The sequence below is a fragment of the Gracilinanus agilis genome, chromosome 3 (assembly GCF_016433145.1).
Source record: "Gracilinanus agilis isolate LMUSP501 chromosome 3, AgileGrace, whole genome shotgun sequence".
In the NCBI taxonomy this organism is placed as follows: Eukaryota; Metazoa; Chordata; class Mammalia; order Didelphimorphia; family Didelphidae; genus Gracilinanus; species Gracilinanus agilis.
In genome coordinates this window covers 165397761-165409677 of record NC_058132.1, presented here as the reverse complement: position 1 = coordinate 165409677, position 11917 = coordinate 165397761, and the positions used below count along the sequence as shown (strand labels likewise).

The following is an 11917-nucleotide window of genomic DNA, read 5'->3' as shown; positions in this document are numbered from 1 at the left end:
TCCTTTCCCAGAGATCTGACAAGTATACTATTCTGTGTTCACTTAACTTATTTATAGTTTCCCTCTTTATATTCAAGTCGTTCACCCATTCCGAATTTATCTTGGTGTAGGGTGTGAGATGTTGATCTAGACCTAATCTCTCCCATATTGTTTTCCAAATTTCCCAGCAGTTTTTGTCAAATAGTGGATTCATGTCCCAAAAGTTGGGCTCTTTGGGTTTATCATACACTGTCTTGCTGATGTCATTTACCCCAAGTCTATTCCACTGATCCTCCTCTCTATCTCTTAGCCAGTACCATATTGTTTTGATGACTGCTGCTTTATAGTATAGTTTAATATCTACAATTTCATTTTTGAAAAATTCAGGTTTATTTAATTTTTATTTCCAAATTCTTTCCCTCCCTTAACTCCCTCACCCATTGAGAAGGCATGACATATAAAACCAATTACAATATGAAATCACACAAAACAAATTTCTGTATTGGCCATATCCTGGAAGTGAGGGAAGAAAAAAGAAGCTATATTCTGAACTCTGAATCCATGGAGATACATAGCATTTTTCATTAAGAGTACTTTGGAATTGTGGTGTGGCATTGTATCGATCAGAATTAGCTAAGTCTCTTTCACAATTGATTATCTTTACAATATTGCCATTTCTGTGTAAATTGTTCTTCTGGATCTGCTTATTTCACTTTGCATCAATTCATGTAAGTCTTCCCAGGTTTTTCTCAAAGTATCCCCTTCATCACTCTTACAGCACAATAGTATTCCATTACATTCTTATGCCATAACTTGTTTAGCCATTCCCCAGTTGATGAGCCATCCCCCCTCACTTTCTAATTCCATACCATCTCTATCTTTCAAAGGTCACTGAGAAAGGTTTAGCAATCATCTCTGCCAGTTCTTTCAGTCCATCTGGGCCAAATGACTTGAATTCAGTTAGGAGAGCTATGGTGCCCTTCCTATTTCCTCACATACATTTTGTTTGAGCTATTTTTCTCCTTTATTTTACCTACAAATCTACCTACAAAGAAAACAGAAATAAAGTAAGAGTTGAATAGCTATACATTCTTTCTGCCCTTTGTTATCATTATCCTATTCCATATACATATATCTTATATGTTTATCCAATCTTCTCTTCCTTTGTATACATATATAACATACATAGTTATTACCTATCATCCCCCATACCTTAGTAGATTAAACATTTATAGTTTGCATTACCCTAGCCCATTGTCTATATAAAAATATATTTAGCTTTCTTCATCATCTGAGCTTTAGCGTTTTTTTAAACTATTATTACATGATTGCATCACACTTGTATATTCATCCTCTGTTACCTACCATTGCTTTCCATCTTTGATATGTTTCTTTTTAAAATTTAAGTTGGTTGGTGAGTTTCCTTTTGTATACACATCAATCTCTAGTCTTTGATCATCTTTTATTCCTTACTGGAATTATTTCTTGGTATCAGAATTTTTTTTAGAATTTTTCTCGGGCTAATTTCTTCTGTGGAATTTTAGTCTCTGTAACCCTACCTATTCTTTTTCTGAACCTTTTGAAAAAAATCTGCTCTCCCCAAATGCATGGTACACATTATATTATGTCCGCCTTTCCTATCCTTTACCATCATAAACTCTAACACAGAGTGGTCACTTCCCCCATGGTTCCCATCATTTCTACCCCTTCAGCTAGTTCTTATTACTAAGAATCAGATACAGAATGGAAATCTCCTTCACTGATTCCTGTGCCATTTGAAGGATAATTGTTAAGGCAAGTTAAGAACTTTTAAGCCTCTCTAGTAGTATACAGATGTAGAGGCATCTGGAACCCTAGATTTTATTATCCCTTTCTTATATCTTAAGAATATCTGGGTATCTCTACTGCTCTTCTTGCCACGTTATAACTTTTCTCCAGGGACCTAGCTTGATAGATATATTTTGGTTGTTTTCTACCTTTCCCTTCCTTCTCAATTTTAAGGTCCGTAGATTTGTTTTCAAGATTTCAGGCAAGAGCCAAAACTAGGAATTTTTCAAAAATAGTTTCAAGGGAGGACAACAATGCCAGAAACAGGACAAGCCAGCCATGGGTTCAGTACTACTTAGAGAGAAGAGTTTTTGTTCCCCTTCAACCACATCATCTGCTGACTTATGAGATTGAGTCCATTCTTTTCAACTGCTTGCCATCACCAACACATTATATCCTTTTATGGTGTCTGTGTCTACCTATCCCTGCAACCTCCTTGAAGCACAGGCTATTGGAGGACTTCAGCGCAATTTAATTCAACAAGCATTTATTAGATTCTTGCTGTTTGCAAGAAACTAAGTACTAGAAATAAATGGCAAAATCACCCTCAAGGCTTATATTCTTCTAGGGATTTAAAACATGTACACAAATAAGTAAATACAAAGTATTTCAGAAGCAAATGAGAGAAAGCACTAATGACTACTGGTGATCAGATCAAGAAGGACCTTGTTATAGAGAGCCAGCTCTATATTTTTGGGGGTCCTGAGTGGCATTTAGTGGCGTCAGATGAAAAGACCAGAAACAGAAAACTGAGAACAGCCAGACTAAATGTTTAGCTCATAGCTGCTCCAACATGCTATGAAGTCAGAGTTTATTATATACTCTTTTCACACAAAGAACACAAAGAAAGAATCACATCTGTGAAGGGGTTACAAATCACATAAAAGAAAATCCTTGGAGGCTTCAGAGTAAAGATAGAACAGAAACGAAGGCCGAATTCTAGCTGCCTGGCTATCAGCAAGCAAATTCTAGGAATTATAACTATATTCTATAGATATCATAAATGAATTGTCTTGTATTTTTTATTTGGAGGACTGCACCTGGTTGGATAAAGTTTTGTCTAGCTCTGACCTTGACTGACTTAGGAATATTCTTAGAATTTAGGGATCCTAATTTTCTTGTAGGTAAATTGTTAACCCAGTAATTCCTGGTCTGTTAAAGATTCGAAGCTTTCCAATAAGAATATTAGGAAAAGGTGGGGATCTGAAAATGAGTCAAAAGAGGAGTCTCAGATTTTTACCTTAGAATGGCCCATTCTGTCTGCATCCTGACATGCAGTGCAGAAAAAATCATACACACAGTTTTACTTGCCGATGATTTTGTAATGGGATCCAGATAAAATATCTATTACAGACTCTGTTTCTCTAAATGACTTCCAATAGCCTCCTGAAGGGGTCAAATTGTTTTTGGATTAACCAACATGCTGGTACCAGAGCTTTTTCAGGGCTCAGGTGGCCAGGACCAAACAAGACCGCCTCAGCCTGGATTGGTCATGTAGGGAATCCAGATAACAGGCCCTAACCAGACCCTATTTCTCCAATTGGCCTTCCACACCTTGTAGAGGAAGTAGCACCTAAACTGAAATCTGAAGAGAAAGTAAGTGATTCTAGGCTAAGAGGCTAAATTGAGATAAGAGAAAGTTCCAGACATGAAGGACAGCTTTTGCAAAAAAACATAAAGGCAAGGTCAGCTAGGTGGCTCAGTAGATATACTCCGGAGATGGAAAGTCCTGGGTTCAAATCTAGCCTCAAATATTTCCTAGCTAACTGGGCAAGTCATTGTCTAGCCCTTACCACTCTCTTGTCTTGGAACCAATATATAGTATTAATTCTAAGACAGAAGGTAAGGATTTTAATTTTAAAATACATAAAGGCATGAAATAGAATGTCTAAGAAGGCATAGTCAGAGAGATAGGAAGAGAACCTAATGTCTTCCTCAGTAAAGACCAAAGAAAAGAATAGCAACAACCAACAATAAAACACTGGAGGATAGTTAATAATAATTATAATAACAATATCACTGGCATATATAAATTACATATACAGCCACTAGACATGCACTGAACCAAAGCCCCAGACTACGTCAGACAAGTACATTTTTCTTTTTTTGTTAGGTATGCTCCATCTTTGACCAGGAGCCTTCCATTACTATGTTTTAAACTTTAATCCAGGAATCCAAATCCTGTTCTCAGATAGGATCCTTTTAATCAGCTTACTGATCACTTTACAAATCTGTTACTGTTTTCTGAAGTCTTTGTTTCCAACTGGGCAGTACTAATTAAGACATGCTTTATAGCCCCAAGGTCTTCAGTTTCATGCCCAATATTTTTGGATTCCTTTTTGTCAGGATGGATAGTTGTGCTCATATGAATCACGAGAAGTGGGTAATAGTCATTTGGCCTGGCAAATCTTCTAAATGGTTTCTATCAGATCTTGAATAGATGCCATGGGAAAATGATTATTATCATCACATTGACAAATAGGTGCATCAAGTCCCTGCTTAGGGAATCAAAAAATCTCTAGAATCTACCAGCAACCTATTTCTTTTGGGTGACTTTTCCTTAAAAGTTTAGTTCAAGAAACCTATTCTTTCTCTGAATTCTTTGAAAACTGGACTGCACGTGAAATTATGCTCAATTTCCTTCACAGTTCCAAAGCCCTCCAAATCACTTCCACTATCCTCCTTTTCTTCATTCAGTTCAAATCCTTCTCCCATATAAACAATCTTCTCCCCAACAAACTGAAAGTAGCAATAGGCATTTTTTTCCTGTGTGTAGAAAATTCCTGTATCCTTTCAGAACAAAAGGTCTTTCATTTAGCCTTCACCCACAAATTTCATCTACACCTCATCAGGTGGACTTTATACCATATATAGACAAAATGGTGTTTAATTGATATTTCTCTGAGATTTGAGCACTTTAATATGGTACATTGTAATATTATTGGCATATGATATAAAGCAATGTTTTAGTGCTGATCACCAAAAAAAAGAGGAAGGTCTTTACTGGAACTGTAAGCAATAATTCCAAAATGAAAATTGAAGCATTTTTACTGATTTCTTGTGTGGGTTGCTTTGTTTATCCTTATTTCTTTTCATATTTTCAACATTCTTCCTCTTTTTGCCTGCTTCAATTCATCTCAATAAGTATTTAATAAGCTCCTACTGTGTACAAGTAATATGCTTTCCTGTATTTTACTTACTTAAATTTTTCTTTGATGCCTAGTATTCAATTTACTTTATTCTTTTAAAACCTTTGAGCATTTTGACTTGGTATTTAGTGTGCCTTACCTAGTTGATCTCTCCTCTCTCTAGGACGAACCACCAGAAAAAAATGAAACTGAAAAAATCCAACCTGAAAAAGTTGCAGTTGAAAAAGAAACGATGCCTCAGGAAACAGTAAAAGAGAAAGAGACACAGGTATCATTTGTGGTAAGTTATTTTTTACAAGTCATTCTATATTTTCCCCAAACTAGTAGTATTTTTTTAGTTTATCCAACTATATTCCCAACGTTAATCCAATCCCAACATTAATCCAATCTCTTATCTATTATAATTATGAGGTATTTTTATGTACAAATTCTTAAACATCAGTGATGATCTTAAGATATTTTCAACCATGCCTAGTTATGCTTGCTTGCGTTTATCCTGTTATACTCATGGTTTATTTGTAGTTTTGTTTTCAGAAGTAATGGGATACATTGGACAGGGAAAATGAGAGCCTAACATGCCAGAATTAAGAGTTTGAGCTCAATTTAATATAGGCAGTAGAAAATAATCAGAGGTTGTTTAGTAATTTATATTATGAAAGCAAAATTATTCTATCATCAATTTGGGTATGTAAAGAGAGATAAATGAAGATAAAGTGAATTTTAGATCCACAGAAATAATTAAAAGTCAGGGTAAAACTATCATCTAAAACAAATTAGGAAAACATTAGGAAAGATCTGACCTACCTGGCTGGTGGTCTAGCTGTAGAGAGGTACAAATGCCACTGTATCAATAAACAAGACCTGGGTGCACTGGTGTTGGGGCTACAGCATTTTACCCCATGGGTGGTATCAGTGTCTGATGGCTGATAAAGGGCAAGACTTCAGGCCTTCTGCTTGACCTGGACTTGACCCTAAATAACTTGACTTGATGGGGTCTGCAAGCGAGGAAAACTGAGCACACATGGTGAATGCAGTCACAAAGAGGCAGGGATGTCCTGCTGGTTGTGATCACTTGCATGTGTATAGTTTCTGGTTTCAGGACCATGGTGCCTTCTGGAACCTTAATGAATGAGAGTGTTTGTGGTGGCAATAGTACTAGAGGGCCATAGTCACAGCTCTGGGACAAAAAGGAATACCTATGGTCTTTTACAGAACAATGTAAATGCAGAGGAGCAGTGATGACACCTGACCTTGGATCATAGCATGTTGGAAGAACCAAAAAAGGCAAAGCTTTGAATAAAAAAAAGACTACTCTGAAAAAAAAAGCACAAAAAAAGCCTGAGACATTATCCCCAACAACCTTTTAGAGATCATATGCCCAACTTCAAGCTGTTTGTCAGCCCCACGGATTACCCCAGAGAGCAGAAAGAGAAAGTATTCTCACTGTGCTTCTGGACAGAGGAGCAGATATGCAAAAAATGTCCTCAGGAGCAGTGTAGAGGGGGAATGGAACAGCCCCCTCTGGCACACCGGGGTACATATGCCACACTTTCACTAACATGGCTCTAGGAGCAGAGCCTAACCTTAACAGCCAAGAAATAGGCCATTTAAAAAATGAGTGAACAATAGAGAAATAACCTGACCAGAAATAGTTACTACGGTGATAGAGAAGATCAGAGTCCAAACTCAGGAGGCAGTGAAGTCAAAATAGCTATTTGCAAAACTTCAAAGAAAAATTTGAAATAGTCACAAGCCCAAAAAGAGTTCTTGGAAGAGTTTAAAAAGAACTTTAAAAACCAAATTAGAGACAGAGGAAAATTTTGGAAAATAAATAAAAGTAATGCAAGAAAATTATGAAAAGTCAACCAACTAGAAAAGGAGATTCAAAAACTTTACTGAAGAAAATAATTCCTTAAAAACTAGAATTGAGGGGGCAACTGAGTGGCTCAATGGATTGAGAGCCAGGCCTAGAGGAGATATGGGAGGTCCTAGGTTCAAATCTAGCCTCAGATACTTCTTAGCTGTGTGACTCTGGGCAAGTCACTTGACCCCCATTGCCTACCCTTAACACTCTTCTGCCTTGGAGCCAATACACAATATTGACTCCAAGACGGAAGGTAAGGATTTTAAAACAATTTTTTAATAGAATTTGAAAGAGATTGAAAGTTAATTACTTCATGAGACATCCAAGAAATAATAAAATCAAAAGAAGAGAATATGAAATATCTTATTGAAAAAATAAACTGACCTAGAAAACAGATTGATAGGAGATAATATGAGAATTGTTTGGACTACCTGAAAGTTATGATCAAAAAAAGAGTCTAGACATTATACTTCAAGAAGTTATGGGAAAGTGCCCTGAAGTTTTAGAAAAGAAGTTTTACTAGAGGGTAAAATAGAAATTGAAAAAAATCTACCAATCATCACCTAAAAGAGATCCTAAAATGAAAACTCACAAAAATGGCATAACTAAGTTTTTTGGTTTTTTTTAATCTCTTGCCTTCTTAGTATCAATTTCTAACACAGAAGAATAGCAGTGAGTATTAGGTGACTTGCCCAGGTCCTCTCAACTCCAGGCCTAAAACTCTGTTGATTGTGTTATCTAGCTGCCCCTTATAATTTAAGTTTCAAAGTTCCCAGGTCAAAGAGAAAACATTATAAGCAACTAAGAGAAACAATTACAAATATTGTGGAACTGCAGTCAGGATAACATGAGATTTAATAGCTTCTACATTAAAAGACTAAAGGGCATGGAATATGATTTTCTGAAAAGCAAAGGAACTGAGTTTGCAACCAAGAATAACCTACCCAGCAAAGCTAAGTGTAAATACTACAAGGGAAAAAATCGATATTTGATTAATTAAAAATCCTAAATAAAATGCTTATTTAGGAGACTACCACAATATATCAAAAAGATAATACATTGTGACCAAGTAAGATTTATACCAGGAATGCAAGGCTCATTCAGTATAAGGGAAAACTATTCAAGAACAAAAGTACTAAAATAATATTATATCAATAGAAACAGAAAAGACTTTTGACATAATACAGCACTCATTCCCATTAAAAACTCTTGAAAGCACAGGTATAAATAGATTTTTCCTTAAAATGATAAGAAGCATCTGCCTAAAACCATCAGTAAGCATTATCTGGATAAGCTAGAAACCTCCCTAATAAGAACAGAAGAAAAGGAAGGATGCCCATTATCACAGCTATTATTCAGCATCTTACTAGAAATATGCTAGGAAGAAATAGCAATAAGAAATAGGAAATGAAGAAATAAAACTAACTCTTTTTCAGATAATATAATGATATGTATACTTAGAATATCCTAGAGATTCAATTAAAAAATTGGTCGAAACAATAATTTTAGCAAAGTAGCAGCAGGATATAAAATAAACCTACATAAATCATCAGCATTCTCATATATATCACTTACAAAGCCCTGAAAAAGAGATAGTATAAAATACCTAAGAGGATACCTACCAAGACAAACTCAGAAACTCTATGAATATAATTATAAAAAACACTTTTTATACAAATTAAGCCCAATTTCAATAATTGAAGAGGAGGAGGTATCAGTTGTTCATGGGAAGGTTGAGCCAATATAATAAAAATTATAGTTCCTCTACATAGACTAATCATCTACTCTTCAGTGTCATGCCAGATTACAAAAAAATATTTTATTGAGCTAGAAACAATAAAATTCATTTGGAAAAATAAAATTTCAAGGATATCAAAGGAATTAATGAAAAAATGTAAATGAGATCTAGCAGTACCAGATCTCAAGACAGTAAATATCAAATTTATCTATATCATAAGACAATAAATATCAAATTTATCTGATCCTGACTAAGAAACAGAATGGTATAACATGGGTTAATAATTATAGTAACATTGTATTTGATAAATGTCAAGAATCTTGCTGGGAAAATTAGAAAGCAGTCTGACTAGCATAGGTCAATATCTTACACCAGTGATGGGCAAACTATGGCCCACAGGCCAGATGAGGCCCCCTGAAATGTTCTATCCGACCACACAACATTATTCCTAATCTAACAAATACAATAAGTAGGATATAATATAATAAAACTTAGAAAGAGTTGCCTTAGAAACAGATGAACAGATGAGCATTTCCTTTCCTTTGGCCCCCTCTTTAAAAAAAGTTTGCCCATCATTGTCTTACACCATCTACAAAATGGATACATGACCTAGATTAAAGCAAGAATGATATAAGTTAGAAGGGCAAGGAACATATTACCTACCAAATTTATGAATAGGAGAATAATTATGAATAGAGTATAAAAATAAAAAATAAAAAAAATCAAACAATTTTGGAGAGTAGTCTGGAATTCTACCCAAAAAGTTAAAAATTTGTGTATAGACTTTAATATACCATTGTGGGATATAAAATGGGTAATTTTGTTTACATTAAATTAAAAAGGGTTTGTATAAATAAAACCATTGTAGTCAAGCTTAGAAGGAAAGCAGAAAATTGTGATTAAAAATAGGGTCTTGGATAAAGGCCTTATATGTCAAATACATAAAGGATGAATAAAATTTATAAGTGTATAAGTCATTCTCCAGTTGATAAATGATCCAAGGATATGAACAGACAGTTTTAGAAGAAAGCAAAGCTGAATGTAGTCATATGAAAAATATGTTCTAAATCATTACTGATTAGAGAAATGTATAATTAAAACAGTTTTGAAGTGCCATTTCACACCTATCAGACTGGCTACAATGACAGAAAGGGAGAATGACAAATGTTGGAGGGGGGATGTGGGAAAAAAATGAGATGCTAACACACTATTGGTGGAACTGTGAAATAATCAAACAATTTTGGAGAGTAGTCTGGAATTATACCCCAAAAGTTATAAAACTATGTATACCCTTTGACCTAGAACACCATTAAGTCTGTTGTCCAAGGTGGTCAAGGATAAAGGGAAAGAACCAATGTGTTCTAAAATATTTTTAGTAGCTCTCTTTGTAGTGGCAAAGGACTGGAAATTAAGGAGATGTCCATCAACTGGGAAGTGGCTGAATTGTAACATATAATTGTGATGAAATACTACTATGCTATAAAAAATAACGAACAGGTTGATTTTAGAAGATCATGTAAAGACTTGCATGAAATTATGTGGAGTGAAACAAGCAGAACCAAGAGAATGTTATATGTAGTAAAGCAAAGTGTTCAAAGAGTAGCTGTGAATAATAACACTGTAATATGAATGTTCAAATCAATGTCAAAGGACTTAATGAAGGGAAATGTTACCCATTTCCAGAGAAAGAATTTGACATATGGAAGTTCCACATATATGTCCATATCAGATGTTGCCCATTAGAGATGGGCATGAAAGGGAAGGAGGGAAACAACTCAGAACTCAAAATGAGTAACAAAAAAGTAAAATAAAATAAACATACTTCTTTTTTAAAAATAGAGTTTGGGCAGCTAGGTAGCTCAGTGGATAAAGAGCTATGCCTAGAGACAGGAATTCCTGAGTACAAATTTGGCCTCAGATACCTCCTAGCACTATGACCCTGGGCAAATCACTTAATTCCAATTGCCTAATCCTTACTACTCTTCTGCTTTGAAACCTATACTTACTACTGATTCTAAGACAGAAAGTAAGGGTTTTTCAAATAAGTAAAGGGTTTATTTTATATTTTGATTAGCAAATTAACTTCCCATCCTAAAAGTACAACTGTGTTGCATATGAATCAATGAAATATTTACTATTCTGTCTGAATCTTATACCGAGCATCAATTGTCATATGTTACTGTTCAAGAAAGTGTTAATTCAGAATTATTCTTTTAAATCCATATATGACTCGGCAATGATTTATTTTTATCACGGATATATTAAAGAGGGACAAAATAAAATGCCTACTCTAGGCATTTTCCATTTGGTGCATAAATGACAAGACAATATAGAAAATATCCTCAGGAGGCTACAGTTCTTTGATTGTTGCATTTTCAAGTGAATATAACTTTTACAACTATTTTTAGTGTGTCAAAAATTAGGATTTAAAAAAAAACCTTTCCATTTTCTTTTTTAATGAAGGAAGAACCTACTGAGGAACCTCAAAAAGAGGAGGAGGAGGATGAAGAGGAATTGGAAGGGCTTCTTGTTCGGGAAGGAATGCAAGATGCTGCTGTCAAAATCCAGGCAGTATTCCGGGGTCACAAGACAAGAAAGGATTTTCTGAAAAAGAGAGACTCCACAGATGAAACAGCTGATGAGACTAATGAGTAAAGGGACTGTTTTTATCGTAGGTAGCCAAGAAAAAAAAAATTTGCCTGGATCCATCAATCCTATGTGAGGTTATCATTTTTTTTCCTTAGTAAGGGAAAGTTGATGTAGCAAAATGACATTTGTTGCTGTTGTGAGAATCTGTCATGAGTTTAATAAACATGCCACTTTAAACAAGCCAATTTAAGAATTTTTTGAGGTTGTGAGTCTCATTTGTACAAATCCCCACCTCCAGAGACCCTAGAGCTCATGAATTTTATATCTAGTAAAGAATTAGTTGGCTTTCCTGTCATGATTTAAAAGACAACACTTACTATCCCTGGGTTCTGATCTAACAATATTTCTTAGGTAAAAATCACACACAGTAGATGACTTTGAAGTGAGATTGATATATTTAGTCTCACAAGCATCTCTCAAAGCAGTAGGAATTAATTTGACCATAAGATTACATTAAGGGGTAAATTTACCTCCAGTCCTACACATAAGCAAGTAGCCAATTTGTGACCCTGATTTGTTGATAAAAATGAATTGACTTGTCCACATCCAATTAAAAAGATACTTCTCTGAACCAGCACCCAATTAAAGAATAAAATAGTAGAAGCTTTTCATAACACCAGTATTGAAGAAGAGAACTACCACCCATCCATAAGATTGGCTATTTGTTTTCAACTACATATAGTTTTTACACATTGTCATACATGGAAAAGG

General features: G+C 34.9%; 1 protein-coding gene across 2 annotated transcripts in view; it reads left to right on the top strand.

The window, feature by feature from the left end:
• SPA17 (sperm autoantigenic protein 17) overlaps positions 1–11387 on the top strand; it is a 19316-nt gene extending 7929 nt beyond the window's left edge. Inside the window, exons 4-5 of one of the 2 annotated variants that reach the window (XM_044666190.1) lie at positions 5119–5223; positions 11021–11387. In XM_044666190.1, the coding sequence (XP_044522125.1) occupies positions 5119–5223; positions 11021–11212 (297 nt within the window). In that variant the 3' untranslated portion in view covers positions 11213–11387. Of the gene's footprint in view, positions 1–5118; positions 5236–11020 lie in introns of both variants that reach the window. The other variant, XM_044666189.1, reaches the window with a different exon arrangement.
• The last annotated feature ends 530 nt before the right edge of the window (positions 11388–11917 follow it).